General features: G+C 42.1%; 1 protein-coding gene across 6 annotated transcripts in view; it reads left to right on the top strand.

The window, feature by feature from the left end:
- Positions 1 to 21,251, top strand: part of Snap25 (Synaptosomal-associated protein 25kDa) — a 56,809-nt gene extending 35,558 nt beyond the window's left edge. For 3 of the 6 annotated variants that reach the window (XM_076427725.1, XM_076427727.1, XM_076427724.1), the window contains exons 5-7: positions 3,874 to 3,991; positions 5,269 to 5,542; positions 11,155 to 21,251. In XM_076427725.1, the coding sequence (XP_076283840.1) occupies positions 3,874 to 3,991; positions 5,269 to 5,542; positions 11,155 to 11,217 (455 nt within the window). In that variant the 3' untranslated portion in view covers positions 11,218 to 21,251. Of the gene's footprint in view, positions 1 to 1,391; positions 1,441 to 3,873; positions 3,992 to 5,268; positions 5,543 to 9,292; positions 10,516 to 11,154 lie in introns of those variants that run through there. The other 3 variants (XM_076427728.1, XM_076427729.1, XM_076427726.1) reach the window with 3 other exon arrangements.
- The last annotated feature ends 486 nt before the right edge of the window (positions 21,252 to 21,737 follow it).

The following is a 21,737-nucleotide window of genomic DNA, read 5'->3' as shown; positions in this document are numbered from 1 at the left end:
ATTGTTCGCCAAGAACACTGACGGAAATGAATAGTCCGCGGATAATTTCGCAGTTGAATTATTAAAAGCTATCAAGAACATTAAAAATTTACTTCAAACAGATTCGGGCATAGACTCGCAAGTTCCAGAAGATTTCCCAGAACGTTTTTCTTTCAGCTGGTAAATCCAACTTTCCCTACAGTATGCTCCGTGTGTCCGCGTCTGAACTAGTCGCTTGCAAGTACAAAGATATCCTGGTCCTCCAGCAGAACCTAACCTGACCCCCCGCATAGAATTAATGAATCAGGATGAGATCGTCGTCGCTACGCGCCCTCTCGCTCCTCCGACGCGCGGTTAATCATTCTCCTCGTGTGAAAAAAAGAACAAGCAAGTAGATCACAAATAAATTCGGACCAAAATGCAACGAAACTAATCTAATCGGAAGTACGAACTTTGTTGGACTCGCGAACAATATTTTTATATTACGATCGATCAATTTCTAGCAACGCAATCCTTGGCACCTTGCTTGCGCTATTCTTTCCTCCTTCACTTGCTGTCCATCCCTCTTTCTGTCTCTCTCTAGAGCAGGCTTAGGTACTCCTAGCTCCTCCTTGAAATATAGAACAATTAAACCACGCCTACTCGAGATAGCTCGCGTTTGTTCAGGTTAGATCACTCCTACGTTAGACAATCCACGCTTACGCGGATAGTTCACGCCTAGTGGGGCCGGGCCACGATTGCTTAGAGTAGAATACGCCCACTCAAATTTGACCACACCTACTCGAAGTTGGTCCTACTTAGTTGGGGGGTAAGTCCTGCTTATTCGTGGTGCATCACGCTCACTTTGCAGATAGGTAATACCTACTCAAGGGGATCACGCTGATTTTGAGAGTAAGTCGCGCTTACTCAAGGTGAATCACGCCCACTTAGGGCGCGCCACGCCTTTTCGGCGCAAGCTACGCCCACTTATGGCAGACCACGCCTGCTCTAGAGCGACGTTCCGAATTTTCTCAGTGGGATTAACGCGCTCAGCTCTCGTACACTCCTCTACAAATCTACAAATGAATCTAGAAATTCCCCTTCTAGTTTCCGGAGTACGCAAAATATTCTCCTTACTCTGCAATTACAATTTATCAAATCGAATGACTTTTTTCACGCAATTTGGTGGAATTTTCGGGGAGCATGCGAGGGTTGAAGAAACGGAAAGAGAGGGCAAACCATAGCGCAAAATGGCGGCCACGATGGTTGCGGGGCACCCGTATTGAAAAATGTTGAAAGCGAAAATAGAGGCGACGATAAAACCTATAGAAAACGAGAATGCTAAGCAAAGCGAAGGGAGGGGGCGTTTCGACGGCGCGTCCTGTTGGTCACGTGTGTTAACACAGCCGCTGATTGGTCGGTTGCCTGTTTAGAGCCACGAGGTCGGGATGAAAACCCTCGTGATGCTGGACGAGCAAGGCGGTAAGCCATCATAAATCTAGACATACAAACATACTTAAACTTTTTTCTCTGTACACATATACGCATGTGTAGACACGTGTACCAATTGAATCGAACGAGAAACGATTTCTCGTGAATGGGAATCGTTATTCTCGTTTCATTTATCCATATATACGTATGTACACGTGCGTGTGTGTGTACATATATATATATATATATCCGGTCTCGACCGACACAAAGAGCAACGATCGACGAAATTCTGTGTATTCTCATGTATTCTATATACCATCCACCCAAACCATAAACGATACTTGCACGTCGGCGACGATACCAACGTCTCGCGCGACCACAAGTATCGTTTATGCGTGTGCACACGACACTAATTGCGTGTACTCTCGTCCAGACACTATCTGCAAGACCCCGCTTCCATAACCGGACTCTTTTGATTTTCGACCACCACTAACTAACTAACCAACCAACCAACCAACTATTCGAGGGAAACTCGCACTTAGAGACTCTCTAGTCGTCTCCGGGAACATCTTGCTCACCACCCACGCCGTTCAGATCATCGTTTCTACTTTCTGTCTCGCCTCTCTGACCCCCTGACCACACCGTTTAACCCTCCCATCATCGAATACTCTCTTTCTCGCTCTGCTCACTCTTTCTTCGCCTGTCCTCTATATTTCTATCTTTCTCTCTCTTTCTGGATTTTTAATTCTCTTCGTTGTTCTCTACTTTTCTCTGACCTCTAACTTCTGGAAGCTCTATCTCTTTTTCTATTTCATTCTTTTTCTGTCTCTTCTTCTTCTTCTTCTTCTATTTTCTTTCTTCTTTCTTCTGTTGTCTCTTTCCTTTTTAGTTCTCCTTGTTTTTCTCTTTTCTTCTGCATCCTGTGGTCTCTCTCTCTCTCTCCTCCTCTTTCTTGACTCCGTTTCTTCTCTATCCGTCCGTGTTTGACGTGATCTCACGAAGGCGAACGAACAAAAACAGAGAGAACAACTATTACTGTGTTATATGAGAACAATGCTAATATGATATTCCGTAGGGAAAACAGAACGTAATGTAATACTTGTTGTACAGAGAAACAAAACTACTATATCTATAGACAAGTATTTAGTAATACAGAGAACAGGTGCAAAAGGGGAATACAGGTGGAGTAGGAAAAGGTATACAAATCAAATGAAAACCGTAGGAAATACAGAAAGAGAAAATATACAGATAAACGATAAACAAAACGAATGGGTAAATACGTGTCGGGTACGCACGACACTCGCACCACGTTTTATACGCCTCTCTCCGTCACTTCCGGCACGGTGTAAGTCTTTAATATAATACCACCTATATATATGTATTTATATATATATATATACTGTATATATATATATATATATATATATATACATATATTGCATACTGTATTTATTATACCCGTTGTCGAGAACAAAATATATATATATTAACCGGCACACCAGATATATAGATCTCGCATCGGACGCGCGCTATACTCTTATACTCGTCAAAGCATACTTGGTTCGATTCTCGTAATACCCAGCTGATACCCTTAGATAAATTACCCACCGTATACACCCCAGTACATACAGAGCTACTCACCCGATTACTTAGGATTAACGATCCCTTAGCAGGGAGACTATTTTTTTTTCTCTTTTTTGGCTTAGCTGTTGCACTCCCGTTGCACTCGTTCTTGTTTATTTCGTTTGCCGGACGCCATCCAGACGCATCGCTTTCGCTCGGTTTATCGGGGAATTTCGTACGAACGCCCATTGTATTTCTTCCCACGTTGAATTTCGATTCTGCTCGATTTAATTAATCGTTTCATAAATGAACGCTTTGCCTCATTCTTCGCTTCGAGCGAGTAAATATCAAAGTGATAAGAATGTTGCTCGAAAAATGTTCATCGTCAATGGATTCCAATCATCTCTTTTGCATTCCGCGTATATTTTAATTATCATACAATTCTCAGCCACGAAATGAATTAACGCTGTGCAATGTTTCTATAAAAATTCGAAAACCGATTGCGATGCTTTCGGGCGGCTCCTGGCGCACTTTAGTATCTCTGGTCGTCGCTCAACGATCGCAGAACAGAAAACAGATGAGAAACATCATCGAAATGACTGGTTAAACGGTTAAAGGAAAAGAAGATGTCTGCGATTTCGTATGAGCGACGACGCAGCCAATTTTTAATGATTGAACCGTCGAAAGGGAACCGAGCAGTTTATGATTTCCCATTTATTAGTTTTCTATTGGTTTAAGTACGATTATTTAGTTCGGAGTACGACACGCGTGCGTAGTAGAAGAGCAGTTGAATTTTTTCGTTTTACAATTTTGTTTTGTATTCGTTCGCCGCTGCCCGTTCCCTTTCGAGCTGCGATGTAACGCAGTGAAATCCGTGCACGGGGAGCGATTCTAACGATGTGTTCTCGTACGATGAAACAGAACAACTGGACAGAATCGAGGAGGGCATGGACCAGATCAACGCCGACATGCGCGAGGCCGAGAAAAATCTCACCGGAATGGAAAAGTGCTGCGGTCTCTGCGTTCTTCCATGCAACAAGTAGGGCTGTCCCGGATCGCTTTTTTAAACTTCATGTTACACTCCCGCTACTACTACCACTACCACGCATTTCGTATACTCTCTCTTTCTCTCACACACACTCTTTTATTCGTGGCCCTCGGACGTTTCTTTCACAGCTCGTTAACTCCGACTTGGCTCTCGCTTTGAGACGCCAAGGAACTTTGCTCTTTTTCGGTGGACGTTTCTATTCCGATGCGCCCGTGATGCTAGATCGCGATTTTGAACGTGTACTATTGGGTTGGCGAGAAAGTAATTTCGGTACTTTAAGGTGAAGTAAAACCCCAATTTTTCTATTCTAGCGATGAACTTTAATCATTCTTTGTTTTTAATATCTTTATTATTCTAATATATTATATTAATTTATTAATAATAATTATATATTTACTTAATTAATATAATCACATATTAAAATATTATATAATATATTATTATTTTAATGATTATCTTTAATAATCTATAAAACATTTTCTTATTTATTCGTTTTGGCAAAAGATCGTCGAACACAAATAGGAAATATCTTATTTATTAAAGTTCATTAAAGTAAGCAAGTTAAAATACCGAAATTACTTTCTTGCCAATCGAATAAAATGCACGTGTACAGGGTGTTTCGAAATTATACGTCGTGACCACTACAGCGTGATTCTGCACCTCTGAATTCTGGAATAAATTTTCAAAAGAAATCTTCAATTTTATTATAGAAATATATTTTTGAATTTAGAAATTACGAGTTTCGTCGTAGAACGCTCTTCCTCGAGATGTAATAGAAATATGAACGCACTCTTCGAAGTTCCACCGACGAAATGAGCCTTGATTCAACGAGGATCCTCAGAAATAACTGTTAATAATGAGCTGTTGAATGTCGAGTGCGCCCCACTTGTCCAGACTTCTTTCAATTAATTAATTCGGTGAATTATTTAACCTTGCTGTCTTCTACCGAGTGACACGAAAAGAGAAACACATATACTACAGCGAAATAATTGTTACACGATCTTGTTAAAAGAGACAATGAAAATATAAATTGTTTGAAAAAGAAGACAGCAAGGATGAGAAACACTCTACCATCGAGTCACCGAAAGTGTTGGCACTCTTTAGAAATTTCTTATAAAAACAAAACCAAACGATGTAGACTAATGTAGAGAGTAATAAATGGCCAAAGATGACCCACTTTCGGACAACTTGATGCTCGGAGTTCGACGCGCGTCACCAAGTATAGTTAGTTATCGGTGTGCTAATCAATTGTGTGTCCGGCGTTGCAGAAGCGCCAGTTTCAAGGAGGATGAAGGCACATGGAAGGGGAACGACGACGGCAAGGTGGTCAACAACCAGCCCCAGCGGGTGATGGATGATCGAAACGGATTAGGTCCTCAGGGTGGTTACATCGGCAAGATCACGAACGACGCTCGTGAAGGAGAGATGGAGGAGAATATGGGTCAGGTGAACACGATGATCGGTAATCTGAGAAACATGGCGATCGATATGGGCAGCGAGCTGGAGAATCAGAACCGGCAGATCGACAGGATCAATCGCAAGGTGAGGAAAGGACGCGCGAGTCCAAGAGGCGCGGTCTCAGCCCGGAGCTGTCGCGGACGTTCGGAGCTTGCTCTGTCTCTTCTCCTCTATCATTTCCAATTTCAAACTAAAACACCCTTGGTGTGTGCATCCGCACATCTTCAAGTTCTACTACGTTACATTTTTATTGTCGCAACATTTAAAGTTCAAAGATCAGTCACCGGTGAACATGTTGTAACTTCGTATAAAAAAATGATGAAATGATGTTCCTTCGCTCATTCTACAGCGAGAAGCGTCTTCTTTCACTCTGTTAAACAGCGATTTTTAAACAAATATTCTCGTAACAAGAAACTTTCAAGAAGTCAATCGAGAATTTGCATTTTATCTCGAAAATAGTGCATCTTCAAAACTCTATGGAGACTTCAAAAAATTTTTCTCGCGGCTCATACTACAACGGATTCGAAGAACAAAGTCTCCTCTGTGTAACCAACGCAGAAATTTCGACGAGCGATTTTTCGTTCCCGTTTTGGAGCACTTTGAAGGTACCTATGTACCTGCCTACACTCTCGCGAATTATCGACGCACCGTTGTTCTAAGGGAAAGGAATTAACGAGGGAATAATGCAGAGAGCAAGCTCCGAAACAGCAGGATTGCCGTGAAAAGATGAATCCGATCCGATCACGTACGATTTAGCTCCGTTCTATATTTTTTTTCTGTTCCACGGAGCATGCGTGGACTTTTTCTCTCTCACGATGCACGCGCTCAGAGCGATGCACAACACACACACGTTTCGTCGTCGCTTTCGCTTTCTATCCTCCCCTTCCATCCGATGCAATTTAACCCTTTCGGATCCGCTGTTCCATATACGGCGCGGCTACTTTTAACTAATTATTAAAGCACACGCCGCGAATGTTCCGACACGCACCAGCCTGATTATGCTGTATATGGGACGCTCGCGTGAAAATTAATTTCTCCATTCCGCAGGCTATACCCTGAATCCTATTCAAAATTCTTCATACGATTTCCACGAGGGTTTCAGGTCTGATCAAGGAACACTGTCAGATTTTTAACAAAACCTTGCTGCGTTGCGTAGCCTCTGCGACAAAGCTGCAATGTAATTACTAGACTGCGGACCTTTATGCATTTGTGGGTTCTAAAGATGTTCAAAAAATGCTAGAATATAAAATTCCACAGAATTCCATACGATTTTTACTCATTTCGGATCTACAAAGGCTACTACTACTGAAAATAAGATTTCATTTGTTCCCGCTTTCTCTTGAAATTTGCCTGCGAAAATGAAAAATTGCATAAACATCCGCAGTCTAGTAATTATCAATAAAACCTTTCTGCAGCCCAATTGTCAAAACGGTTGTCATACAAACCGGCAAAGTGTTGTTAAAATTTCGGGACGAGTTCCCTCGATTCCAGCGCGATCGAGATATCCTCTAGGACATTCGATCCCAATCCTGTCCGATTTTAATCGAGTCGTGAATCCAGCGCGAATCTCCTCGTCTTATCCTTTTGACCAAAGGGACGAACTAGAAGCTGGATGGATCGCGTGGATAGATCTCTGAATCGAAACACTGTGGGCCGGCTCGCCGTGCGCAAGAGATAAGAAGCGCGATATCAGCCAGCTTTTCCTTCGCTCGCGTAGGATGTGTTTGATCGCGAGAGAGATCTCTGGCCGCCGACGATGGGCAACGTCACGATTTTTCCGCATTTTCCCTCCATTTTGTAGAGCACCTTTTACCCCGTTTCCACGATCTTTTGATCCTACGTTCCGTTAGGAGAACTGCTCGCGCGGATCTCGTTTTGCTACCTTCGGTTCAGCCTTGTTTGCACCAATTCGAAGTTAATTCCATTCTATGTATTCTAATTTTCTTTCCTTTCAATACTTGATTTATTATTTAATAATCTAAACAATATTTTGAACAATGGTACAGCAATTTTATGTGGTGACTCTGAGTTCCACAGTCTAGTTTTTTCCGTTTTCATTCGATATTCCGTAAAATCATCCTAACAAACGAGATCTGCGTCGAACTGTGGTTCCAGAGGGCTCTTAAAGAGACCGGAAGTGGCTCTCTATCGATAAGAGCTGATTCGTTGGTTCTCTGTACCGTCTCGAATTCTCTGTACACATATTCTTTTGTATTGGCACGGAACTTCTATTTCCGGGAGCGAAACGATCGTCGAGAAACTCGAATGTAAGAGGCAGACTGCGGACCTTTGTGCAAAATAAAAATGTTCTCCGTCAATTACAAGACGCAGGGATCACATAAAAATTCAATAACTTGGAAATTACATATGAACCTTATTAAATCGTCTTTTCTGTTTTCATTCACATCCACCCATTTTCGTCATAAACGCGTAAAATCCGCAGTCTAGTAAGAGGTACAAGAATTTTTCTGCAGAGATCTTGGATCCTCTCTGATGATCCTGTATAAATGATCGATGATCGTCTCGTTTCTTGTTTTTGGCATGCGCACGCACGTGCACCGCACGACTATAGCCGCCCCTTTTACTCCCTTCTCGTCATCGCACAATCGTCATTATTCTTTTTGCCACTGTTATATCACGGGCTGTCTTCTCTGTGTTCGGCCTGTGTACACCGCAAAGAATATGATCAAAAAGAAAAAAAGGAAACCGGGAAAAAGAGAATGTAAAGAGGAGGCAATGCATAAACGTACAGAAATGGGAAAAATGGCAAATTGCACCGTTTTGTCGCGGTCACGCTTTGTTCGCCCTACTTTTTTTTTTACTATCTTTTCTCTACTGTTACGTCTTTTATATACTTCTATATATATATATATATCTCTATAAATATACATATAATATTTCGTACGTATGTCTGTATTTGTATACGCTATCGTTCTAAAGCATCCGGACACTTACATGTTTGCCAATGGCGGACAACGCAGATATTATCCTCTTTATCAAACTATTTTTGTAAACTGTCTGGGAATCGTTTTCAACGAATCTATGTATTTCTAGAACGCCTCCGGTACAAATTCTTTAAATCCTGTTTTATAACGTTTGTTTTCACTTTAGGTCCTTCTTTGAATAGTTTTTGTTAATGAGTCGTGGTTTCTTGTTTGTGCGAACTACAAGTGCTAGAGGAAAATGTTTATTGACACTTTCGGATCAATAGTCGAGAATTCTTTAAGAAGTTGTTCAAAGGTTATTTTGTTCGTAATTCAATAGTTCTTAGAACTAATATAATTTAACAGATAACTTCAGTTTCTAAAGAAGGACGATGGGGGTGGTTTTAGAAAAACGAATTTCTTGAAAACAGTTCTTAGGCAGTTTCACGAGCGCAAACAGTATACGATGTTAAGTATTTTTCTTTTTTGGTCTCTCTCTTCATAGAATAATATGAAAATAATTCTAAACTCTGCTATGACTCGACAAAAATTGAACTGCTGTGAACAACGACTTATTTCAATGACAACAATTTTTTTTGACAATCTAAATCGTAGGTTCTTCTTTACAATAATGTAAAATTTGAGATACAACTGCGGAAAAAATGGATAAAAATGTTGTTTAAATAAATTCAGAAGGAATCGTTAGAAACAGCGTCTGTGATACCAACTTGATTGAAAAATGTTCGATTCGAATTTGTCGGGAGTCCGGATGGTTGCGACCGCGGTAGCGTATAAGCTGTATATCTCTCTCTGTTTAAACTTGTTGCCATTTTTACGTTCGACTTTTGAAGATTCTCAGTTTTCTGTGCCACCTGTGTTGACCAAATCCGAACTGTATGGTAATCCACAGGGCGAGTCGAACGAAACGAGGATAGCCGTGGCGAATCAGCGTGCGCACGCCCTGCTCAAGTAAAATGCGTCTCTCTGCCCACGTACCCGTCTCCTCCGAGCCCCAAATAGTCAAATTATATATATTATACTCCAGCTCCAAATATAGTAATATATATATATACACACGTATACATATATATATATTATATATATTAATATATATATATATCAATACGCCGACACACCCACCACCACCACCACCACTACCACCGCCATCACTACCACTACCACCACCAAGAAAATTGATAAAAAAGAAAGAGAAACGAGAAAAAGAAATAACCCCCTTCTTCTGCCTTCTCGTCGTCGGTCGGACACTACGCCACAACCCGTCAACCCAACTCGTTGTATGTCTCCAAAACTCGATCCACAACCTTGTCTATGCTACAACGAACTATGATCATCGTCGGGTCGATCCCCGTCGCAAGCCTAAACACCTACACACGTATCGCTAGCGGTGGGACCGTCGACAGCTTCGCGCGGTATCGAGATTCCTTGCGTAAATTTCTTTCGACGCTCAACGAAGTTCTTTCACGAACTTCAACATTTCCAAGGGAGTTGATCGACTATAACTTGATCATGTTGACGGTCCCAACGCTGTTACACCTCGTGTCGTGTACTTAGCAAACCTCCTACACGCCGTTCAGTTTTGTACTCCCTGTAATCGCATCATCTTCTTTGCCGTTGGTGTCGTTCACCTGATTCTACGATATCTCCACGATTATTACTACTATTACTGTGATTATTATTATGTCTACGTACACGTCCAACCGTCGCGTCGGCACAGCTTTCAGATCGTCTAACATCGCTCCCAATATAATAGTAATTCTGTTACCTCCGTGTGGTCTCTCTTGCCAGCCCTATTTATCAGAGATTGGCAATCTCGACGTTAAAATTTCGATTATATTGTTAAGCGTTGATAATTGTAAGAACTTTTGGGACCGGGGTGCGAGAATAGCAATAACAGATTGAAAATAGCCGATCTGAAAGCTTTGATCGACGGTCTGTATTTCCACACGTACCAATGATGTCGCATTTAACCTTTTGGAATCTCATTTGTCGGATGAAACCCCGCAGGGTCGTCGTCGTCGCTGTCGTTGTCGTCGTTCGCCATTGTTGCGTACAACGTCTCGGTCTTCTTACGTATTCTCCTCGCTGGCCGTCAAAATGATTCTCATAATGTCCCACAATTATTTGCAAGTGAGCCGAAAAGGCCCACATATACCTTCACAATGACAGTGGCGGATCAAGTCAAGTGGGGGCCACAAGCGGTAAAAATTTTGGGGCCCTGAAACTCAAGTTATAAATAGAAGTTGTTCTAGTAGCCTATAACGTAAGTGGTACTAACAATAAGCATAATTCACAATTGAAAATTGAAGTTGTTTTAATTTTTTGTAAATGATTTGAATTTTGACGCTTGAAACCGCCACTGCACAATGACCCACAATTGACCTACAAAAGCAGCTCGTCATAGCCCACAAACAACCCACAAAATGGCCCGCAAATCCCGCAGAAATGGCCCACAAAGTGCGGAAATGGCCAATAAAATAAGTGATTAATTTTGTTTCGCTTATTTTGTGACCTATCTCAGATCATTACTTTTTGTGGGCTGTTTCACGAAATCTCGCGAGGCCGAACGAAGAGACCGCGACGCGAGTCGAGCGAGCGAACGACGACGAAGCGTTTTGTTTTCGGTCTAGAGACACGCAGTGAGACTGACCGCAAGATGACATGACCGACGAATAACAATGATCCCGACGATACATACGGCTGAACATGAGTCTGGGTTACGATCTTTCGTTTGTTTGTTTTTTTGGCACGCAGGGCGAATCGAACGAGACGAGGATAAAGGTGGCCAACGAGCGAGCGCATCAGCTACTCAAGTAAGGCCACTCTCGACCACCCGCACCCTGTCGGCCACCAACAGCACCAATTATACCATCACCACAATCACCACCATCACTACTATCACATCGAACAACAACAGAAACAACAGCTACAATAACTACAACAACAACAACAACTACTACAACAACAAGAACAGTGTCAGGGTCAACAATAAAACCAGCTCCATCGACCATCACTGACACGCTCGGTTACTCTCGATCACTCGTCCCCGACGTTCATTTACTCCTGTCGTTTATCGTCGCTAGACTGCGGGTCTTTCTGCCTTTTTACTTGGTAAACATCGGAGCAGTAACACAACAGATCCTACAAATTTACAAGCTGTATAGTATTCTCTCTAACCGATTAACAGTGAACCAGAATTTTCGTCTCGAGAAATCTCAGAGAGTCTGTTTGAATTGTAGCAGAGAAGATATTGTTAACATTCAAAAAAACGATGAAAATAAACGAATGGGGATTGTGTAGAAATTTGTACAAGTTGCATCTCCGAAGCTATAAATCTCTACAATGATCTGCGAGGTAGCTATACCGTTAGAATGCAGATTTTTACTACATACAATTTACCGTGTGACGCTGCTATTAATCTGCTGAAACGATTAACAGTAAATATTCACTAGCTTCCAGAAGTTCCATAAATTCGCATAAAGATTCGCAGTTCGATTACTTTAAACGGCGAATATATAACGCAATAATACGAGCAACAATAAATTACGAAGTTACAATTAGCTAGAATATTCTCTAATCCAGTGTTAACGTACAATAAGAAGAATTCTCGAATCATTCTTCCGCATAAAGATCCGCAGTGCTAACAGTAGATCGTTCGAGAAAAGACGTTCGATTGTTATCATTTTGATCGATCAAAGCCCGACGGTTCCCGGCGAATCAAATTCTCGCCAGGATCGCGTCATAGTATTTCTTGCACTTTAATTTCGCGGAGAGCGGGCCAGTATTTCGGTTCCTCGACATTTCGTTCGGCACTGATTCGCGACCGTAACTTCGGGTCGCGGTTACGTTGTTCACCGACAAGCCGAAGCCGGTTCGCCGTCTTCGGCAGGGGTCCCCTCTCCTTTGAATATACCGTCTTTAACCCTTAAGAGGGCAAGTTTCACTTCGTAGAATTGCCTAGTTGTTAACCGAGAGAGAATCTCTCACGCGAAAACAAGAAGAAGCTGGTCCGAATCGTCTGTTTGCGAAAAAAAAGAAAATATCGCGAGACGATCTCGTCGGTCGCGAAAAAAGTCAATTTTTAGCGAGCGAGCGGACACGCGTGTTTTTGCTTTGCGAGCCGAACGAGAGCAAACAAAGAGAGAAAGAAAGAGAGAGAGTGAGAAAAAGCTCTATTGTAATAAACTGTTTCGCCTATAACGTGCACGTTTATCCAAGTTCTTCCTCTCGCGATTAGCCTTATCAACGATTCGACTCGAGAAACGTTTTTAATCTTGAACAAATAAACGACGAAAACAACCAAAAAAAAAAAGAAGAAAGAAAAGAAAAAATAACAAGAAGAAGATTATATTATATATTATACATTACAAAGAGAATAACGAGAGAGAGAGACGACGACGACGATTAAAGTGACATATAGAGGAATAGAATCTCCTTAGAAGTAATGTACAAAAAAAGAAAACGAACAACGTTCTTTCGAATATGATCAGCGGGCACCTGTTTAAGGGTTAAAGATTACCTACAGCCACCGGCGAGCACCTCACACCGTGACACACGTTAGTAGACTGCGGATTTTATGCGTTTATGGCAGAAATAAAAAGAAAGCTGGCATTCCCAACGACGCGTCACGCCGCTGCGTGAAAAAATAAAATAAATTTAGATCGTGGCGACGTCGCGCGTTCAGGAAATCTCAGCTTACAGACGTCGACGTGTTATTTTCAATTTATACAGATCATTAAAGAAAATAAAAAGCTTCTTACGATTGATAGAAACGATTCTTATTTTGCATAAAGGATCTGCAGTCTACACATTCTACATACATGCATAATACAGATACACATATACACGAGCTCACGAAGGAGAATAGAAACAACACTGGTTGTACGGGAGCACAACACACGCTGTACTTTCGCATTGTCACATGTATACACACGTATATAACAATAACGGTGTGGCAGAGACACACGTCTGTCATCCGAGGCACGAATAGAGAATGTACACACAAGAGGATAACACACAGGGGGCTATCGAGGCGCATATAGGGGCGCGTTTTGCGAATCGCGCCATAAATACACCGATCATACACCGACCACACACCCACATATAAACACCGCAGGATCATAAACACCAGAGGATGCGACTTCTGGTCCAAACTTTGCAATACGCTACGGAGCGAATCGATGGGAACGGCTGAAAGGTCAGCATTGTTGGAACAGAGTCGGTAAAGGTGACTCTGGTCACCTCCCACAATTCTGTGCTGGTTGTGAATTCTCGTTCGGCACGAGGAGAATTTAATTCTGTACTGGAAAGGGCAGTTTCAAATTAAATTCTTCATTATATATCTGCGGTTGTCTGAGTTTATGCATTGATTGAACTTTCTAGTATAAGATTTACGTATTTCCCAGAAAGAAAGTGCTGATAATACATTCGAAAGGCTGGAAAAAATAATGCAATTTAAGGGATGTCCTATCTCAAAACATTAGTGATCAAACCTTTAAACGATTATGTCTCGAAAGTGACAGCCACAGATATAACTTAGATTTACAAAATACTTATAAAATTTCGAAATCGTCACCTTTACTTTTCCCTTCGCAATTGCGACCAGTAACTATTGAAAAAAAATGATTTACACATTAGGCAGAAAACTAGTTCTTCTAACGTCTGAAGAAACTCTAGCTGTTCGGTCGAATTTTGAAAAAGCTCTTCGTTTTCGAAAGGTGTACGAATACGTTGTACACCAGCTGTATATAATTGTGAGCGACGAGTCTGTAAACGATTGCAAAGTTTCGGCCAGTGGTGTATACGTACACGCATACACAGAGAAACAAACACAGTCGCAGAGACAGAGAGAAAGGGAATAATAGCGTAGACCGCACAGCGTGTGGGAGTGCACGCGTTGGGAACGATACATACGCACAGCGAGCCCCCAAAAAAGTATGTAGGCGATACGTACCGTGTAATTTGTTATCACGATTAGCGTTACGACCAAGATATCTCCGTGTACAGTAGTAGATCGATACGTAGGTAGACGGACGCGCGCGCGGCAATCTCGAAGCAGCGTAGGTCGTAGCGAGCGAGAGAGCATTGTCTAGCAGCAACAAAGAGGACGCACACTCCGACAAAGCAATCCTGATCTAACAACATAGTTCAACAAAAGACAAAAACTACCGAGGGATGCGACTATTCGGATTTCCGATCGAAATCATTAAGAAACGTCCTCTTTGTCGCTCGTTGGATCGAGGGAGCCAAAGGAGACCTCTGCGCCATTGTCTGGCGTCGACAAAGAGGACTGAACAACACGGTCAACACGGATTAAATGGCGACATCAAACACTGCTGTAATTCAATTCTTCGAGAGGCTGCTGTCATTAGCGGACTTTATGCGTTCATAAAAATCAATCAAACAGAAAAATTGATTTTCGACTTTGTCGTTAAACAATCTTGGACAATGCCATGTGAAGCAGTACGGTGTTCTCTTTGTCAAATGAGAAGTGGTCTAAGTGGAAACTTAAAAAAGAAATGAGTTGTTACGTCATTCTAAACTAAGTTAATCCAATGTAATTTTTACGATATCGTGATAAATGAACCGTTAGATAGTGCTTGTTGTTTCAACATTATATTTTTCCTTGAAATATCACGAAACAAGAAATGTATCGCTTAGACCACTTCCATAATTATGGGCGCATATTGGCAGTAAACGAAACAAACCAAAGAAATTAGATACTGATAGGACTAGCAATCTCGATAAAAATTCTCATCTGAAAGAGTCCTCTTTGTCGCCTGCTGGACATATGACAGGGGCGCAAGGAGACCTCAGTGCTATCTTCCGCCGGTGCCTAAGGCTTCCAAGGTCGTTAGACCCTTGGACCATACAACCTGATAGACACGGCTCAGATAATTTTCCTTGAAGCAAAGATAAAGTAATTCGTGATACGACAGGTTTCCAAAGATGTATAAGTTATGCTTATCGACCCACGGACCATAAGGAGAGTGCCTGCGCTTGGCTTATGGAATGGACAGGATATCTTAGTAATGATCTAGCGACGTTGCCCGTTCCAGTTATCTTTGCTTCACTGGACGCCGTTGTCTATAAGTAGACTGCGGATCTTTATGCGTTTGCATCAAAATTGAGAAGATGAAATTCAAAATTGTTGAAAGATTTCTCCCCTATTAAAATCAATTTAGTTCCTGTTTCTTGCAATCGGTGCAGACAATTTTTATTCTGCATAAAGATCCGCAGTCTATCGATAAGTCTATATGGTCTAAGGCTAGACCTTACTCCAAAAAGAAATTACAAAATGGAGAATCGTTAGCTAAGTCCGGTGGAAGGGGCAGTGCCGAAAGAAAGGAGGGTAGAAGACGGCGAAGGAGGTGAGAACGAAGGGTAGAAAACTAGCTGGAAGAGGAGGAGACGAACCGGAGCAACGAAGAACGAGCGAGCGAGCTGTGTCGCTAGCACGTCGCTGCGAAATAAGAAGAAGAAGAAGAAGACGAAGAAGACGTTTAACTTGTATAGGTAGCGGAAAACATTTTGTTGGTCGTTTTTGTCTCTCGACTCACCGTAGAGCGTAGATCGATTCCGTTAATCTGGCGCCGAGCGCGCCGAGGTCACAGTAAGGTTTAAACTCCAAACAGAACAAAGGAAACAAAACGAGAGGAGAAAGAGATAGATAGAGGGGAAGCTAAGAGAGAGAGAGAGAGAGAGGGGGAGAAGAGAATGTTTTGAGGGTGACAAAATCCGCAGAGGGAGATTGTACATTATTGTATTTACACGAAAGCGAAGTACCTCCACTTTGTACTGTACGAACGAGCGAAAGAGGACCGGGGCGCCGAGGGACTCGCGCTTCCGTTTCCGCGGAGCCTCGTCCTCGATTTTCCCCGTCGCCCGCGCACCCCCACCCCATCTAGAACAGCCTACACGTCCCCCCGAAACACCCCCCGCCTCCAAAAGCCCCGATCGATTCTCGCCGGCCAACTTTTTTGCCCGGCTCCGTTTTCGCGACCTACTAACTGCCTTTGTAGTCCGGTTAGAGGTCTGGTAGACCGAGCCACTACCTTTTCACATTGTCTGGCTCTCTTCTGCGTCCGCCGGTTCACTAACGAATGTTACCCGGTCGATGGTATAATGCCTTTCTACTCTGTTGTTGTTGTAGTTGGTCGTTACGCGTGCGATAGAAAATCTTCCGGAAAAGAAAGTTGTATTAAAGATCAATCAGCTCGAAAAAACTAACTCGACTTGTGGTTCTAATATAAAGATCTGATAAATTAAAGTGATGAACATATTAACATATTACATAATAGCTTAATGCACAACTTAATCTGGTATAAGTTTAATGAAATCAAAATGATGGCGAGGTAGGATATTGGCATTATACCGATCGGCAATTAGAGAACATCTATTAATTAATCGGACAATGTGGAAACGTTCTAAGGGGGATCGAGGACACCCGCGGACCGGAGAACAGTATTTCGCGTCTTCACACTTACCTCTGTAGCTTTAAGGGAGACGACCTTGATACACCACCCCTGATAACGTCAAAATTAGTACGTAGTATATTTGGGAGAATGAGAGAGAGAGAGTGAGAGTCGATTTTCACGCGCAGATTTGTTTGTATGTGGACATACTGAGAACAGATGCACTGTTTCAGCAGTGGATTTCGTATAACTAGCGATAAGCGTCTCGATTTCGATGCGTACCGGGGTGTTTCGCTTGAACACGAGGTTGTTGTTTCATTCGAGTAGTTTCTTTCGTGATATCAATGTTTCACCCATTCGCATCATTCGAACGAATGAAAAATAATAGAACTGTAAGCTTCACTGCCGGTCCAATCACCGGTTTTATATTTTTCATTTTATAATTATTGAAATAACGAGGTTTGCATACGTGGAAATTGATTCGATAAATTTATTCATCCAAGCACGTATTGTAACAAAAATTCCACGAGATCTAAAAAGAACCCTTGTCATTTTTATGAGCTGAAACAATTTTAATCGCTTCTAGTCGAAAAGTAGTAAACAGACAGCGGATTTTGTGCGACAAAAACATTCAAAAAATGTAAAAATACGGAGACGTTATTCTCAATCAAGTAAAATCATTAATATATTTCCATGCAAATGATGTATAAACATTATATTTTGCATAAAAAGATCCGCTGTCTAGTAATGTCCATAAAAATACTACGCGGCCAATGATGCGAATGGGATATAATACATCGAATTGAGAATAAAGAAAATAAAGTAACGGGAAAGAAAGTACAATAGCAACTGAGAAAGTGAATAGCTTATAAAAAGAAAAAGACAAAAAGGGAAATGCTCTTTCCCATCGAGATAACTTGTACAGTTGTGTTCCAAGTTTCGTTGAGCCTTGAAACGTCACGTTAGGAATAAAGAGGGTAGAGTAATCGCAAAAGTGGTATTTTCACTTAAATTGACTACACGTCGGTGTAAACTAATGGTGTACCGCAAACCAACATAGTTTGTCTTTATCCCTCGGAAGCGTGGGCGGTCTCGCGGCAAGTTCTACTTAATAGTCAACGCATTCATAGTGTTCATACATTGTCGAGTCGAGTCTTTGAGAGGGAGGCTTTGGCGCAAGCGGTTGGAATGCGAAATCAAATGTTCCGAGTCTGCCGAAACAAATAAATCTCAATGAGAAACTAATGTAACAGTACTGTGTAAAATTCTCTGGATATTTTCACGCCTTGTACTACGCTCAGTCTTGCCTCGAACGAGCAGAATCCACGGTTGGATTTCAATTACAGTATTATCATTTGCTCAAGCTTCGTAGAACGTTAGCAATGGAAAAGAAAGAAGTTTCTCGAATTTTCATTTTCGACACCGAGCATTAATCTTAGGAATTTGTTGAGCAATTTGTTGTTATATTGTGAACAAAATCGCCAAAAATATGTTTAAAGAGGGCTGAAATTTTACTCGGAGGGGTTTTTCTTGGTCAGCTTTCGAATGGTCAATAGCCATTGAAAAACCTGTAAGGGCAGTTTTGACCATCTTATTCGGATAAATGAATTTAAACGTTTTATTTCATCTGAATTTTACGGAATTTCTTTTGAGAACGTTATATCTCTGCGCAGAATATTCTGAAACGAATAATAACTTGAATTTGGAAGCTTACTCTATTGGAAGAAAAATTTGATCGATATCTCAATCTCGAAAAACTGACTTTCGAGCAAAATGTTTAGGGAACATGATGTAAAAATTTGAAAGAACTCTGTGACGCATTTCGAACCCGTCGCAAGAAGCCTGTCCCGTCGAGGATCTCTGTCTCGACGTCCATTAGACTTTGATCTGTGATTGTCATTCGCGTGAGCTCGTCACCCCAGAGAAACACCCGGTACACGTGTCCCCGGATGGAACAGCGATCCTCTAGATTAGGGTTGCGTGTCTCCGGACAGCGTTCCTAGGCGACCCGTTTCGATTTCGCTTGTTCGATTTGCTTTTTCCTCGACGTGTACGATAGCTGGGTGGCTTATGAAAAATCGTGGATCGCTTTGCAGCCCTTGGACGCTTCGCCGGACGAACGTGCTAAGAGAGAAGAGCGAACGAGCGAATGGGAGAGCGTGAAAGAGAGCGAGCGAGAGAGAGAATAGTGCGTGCGACTCGAGATCGTTAGGCCTACCGTAATCGTTTACTTTCGAGGAAAGAAGGGAATACACAGAGACGATTATAAATAGTTATAAATAAATATATATATATATGTATACATATGGAATACGGTACATGTATATGACATACATGCAGACAAAACATACATGCATACATGAACGAGCGCGCGGTGAGCCCTTTTCTTAAGTAGCTCTATTAATAGGAAAAAAAGAGAGCGAGAGAGAGAGAGAGAGAAAGAGAGTGAGAGAAAGGACACGGGTGCTAGAGAAAGGCTACTTTACTCGCGAGCGGATAATATCGTTATATTATTATTATTATTATTATTATTATTATTATTATAAATATTGAATATATATTATATATTATATGATACGGGATCGAGCAATATTGTATTGTTACTTCGTCGTTACTATTTATCACCGCCTATTCGAGGATTATACATTATATATATATATATTATACATAACACACACATATATATAATGTACTTATTTTACAAAAAAAAGGTGTCCCTCGTAACGAGTAACTCATATCGAACCTATTCCGGGTCTATATGTATTGGTATCTTTAAATACATATTCACGAAAACTGTATAGACACGCAGAGATGCGAGTAGATAGATGCAATAGAGAAAGAGGGACGTAGATAGAGGACGTACCTAGATGAGGTGGAGCGAGACAGGTCCAGAGCGAATGAGAGATCAGAGTGAACGACCGGGGTCCCGATTGACCCGTCTGTTCCCCGGGGATCGCTCGCGAGACCTCGCCCACGACAAAACCCTTTGCACTTTCGCGGATCAACGATATCTTTCTGTAACTGTCGAAGCGACTGTTTTTCCGTAAAACTTGAAAGTCGCATATCGTCGGCCTTATATCAAAACTGCCTGAGTTCATTTTTTATGGAAATTTGGTTTTCAGCTTCGCTTTGTTAGGTACTTCAACTTTTTTCGTTAACTGTTTTAATTCGTGTCTAAATATAAAGAAGTTTGAAAAAATATCCGTGTAAAGCAAAATAGTTTCGCTTTAAATCGTTTTTCTTTTCGCCTCTTGTAAAATTTACTTTTTTCGACTTAGGCAATTTTCATGCGAGGTCGACGATATTCGTGAGAACTCTGTCAGAACAGAATTGTAGTTTAGTAAGTGCACGTCAATGGGATAAAATGTTAAAATTTACAAGTCCGAATTGGGGCTGTTACTTTTCCGAAGCTTTGGCTCTACGACGAGTCGAAGGATTCGCAGGGAACTTTGAAGTGTTCGAAATTTCTAAGTATTAAAGCTTCGAAGCCATCGAAGTGTCCGAAGTTTCGAAGCCTTGAAATCGTATGAAGTTGTAAATCAATCTTTTAGCTGTAATGGCGTATTTTTTTCGGAATGTCGGAGTGTCTGTAACTGCAATGTAACTTAGCAGCGAAATTTCGAAGTACAAAGCTTCGAAACCCTGTTTCTTTTAATCCTCTAATAATTTACTGTAGAGGTTCGAATTTCGAAGCTTCGAAAATTCGATTCTCATCACCTTCGAAGGAAAGTAACAGCCCTAGTCCGAATAGCTTCGAGTGCAAAGGATTAATCCGGAAATTAATTATATTGCAAAGGGTTAAGTCATAAAGAAGGTGGCAGGTGTGAAGGGGCATGGTCAATTCGATGATCGATGCGACTTCCTCTTAAGAGTCCCTGTGGATCTCGGTCTCCGAGCGATCCAGAGCGTGCACCGGCGTCCCTAGATCGCGATAAGCGGCCATACAGCGTGAAATCGCTGCGATTGGGACCACCGTGCAGAACTGCAGGGTGCGCATGGCGGTGGGCGTGTCCTCCGTAGCCGGGGACACGCCCCCGCCACGCCCAGCGGTCGCGCGAGCCGCGATTATGGGCGGGGATTGTGTAAAGCGACGCGCCCGCAAAGCGTCGAACGACACCGGGCACCGAGAGTACGAGAGAAAGAGAGAATGATGAATTTAGTGTGTGTATATGGTGGCGGAGTTTGTTAAACAGAAACAGAACAAATGGTGAAACAAAAAAAAAAGACAAAGAAAACGAAACAAAGTTGTGTAAAGTATTTGGTAAACTGTGAACTTTGCTGGAAGAAACGAATATCAGCTTTTCTCTTTTTAGTACCGATGTATTGTCGCTAGATGTATTACAGAGACTAAGAAGTATTCTTCGGCAGTACCATTATAACAAATGCCTGTGTATTTTACTTCTCGGCAAAATAAACCATCAAGTATTGTAAATACTAGACTAGACATTGTTTTGCTTCGACGGAGCGTCGTCGGTGTGTTTGAAAATTTTCTTCGCAGTCTGGTCACCACCGACGCGGAATGGATCGATTCCAAGGTATGTAATTCTCTCTAGAACGTGTCCTATTCGCTAAGTAGTTATTTATAGGCGGAGCAACCTCTGAGATGGGCGGGGCAATGACCGATTCTCGAGAGGAGACGGGGTTTCGTTGAACGGGACGATGACAAACGCTGCATTGTCTTTTGCTACAGTTCGCGGTCCGAGGATTCTGGGGGAAGGGTGGGGGTGTGGGTGGAATGTGTGTTTGAATCACGGGTTGCTTCCGATTCTCCAAATTCGCCAATAGACGATAAGAGGGCGGGACGTTCTTACATCCGAGGCGTGCCAGAAGGTTGCTCCGCCTGGTTTGGACGCTGGCGACGTCCCTATCCCTGTGTGCCCGCCTCCTGGAGCCCCTCCTAGCCTGTACGGCCTCTCTCCTAGC

This window comes from Lasioglossum baleicum, chromosome 7 (assembly GCF_051020765.1).
Source record: "Lasioglossum baleicum chromosome 7, iyLasBale1, whole genome shotgun sequence".
Lineage (NCBI taxonomy): Eukaryota > Metazoa > Arthropoda > Insecta > Hymenoptera > Halictidae > Lasioglossum > Lasioglossum baleicum.
Note: the sequence above shows the minus strand (reverse complement) of the source record. Positions and strands in the feature narration are given on the sequence as shown.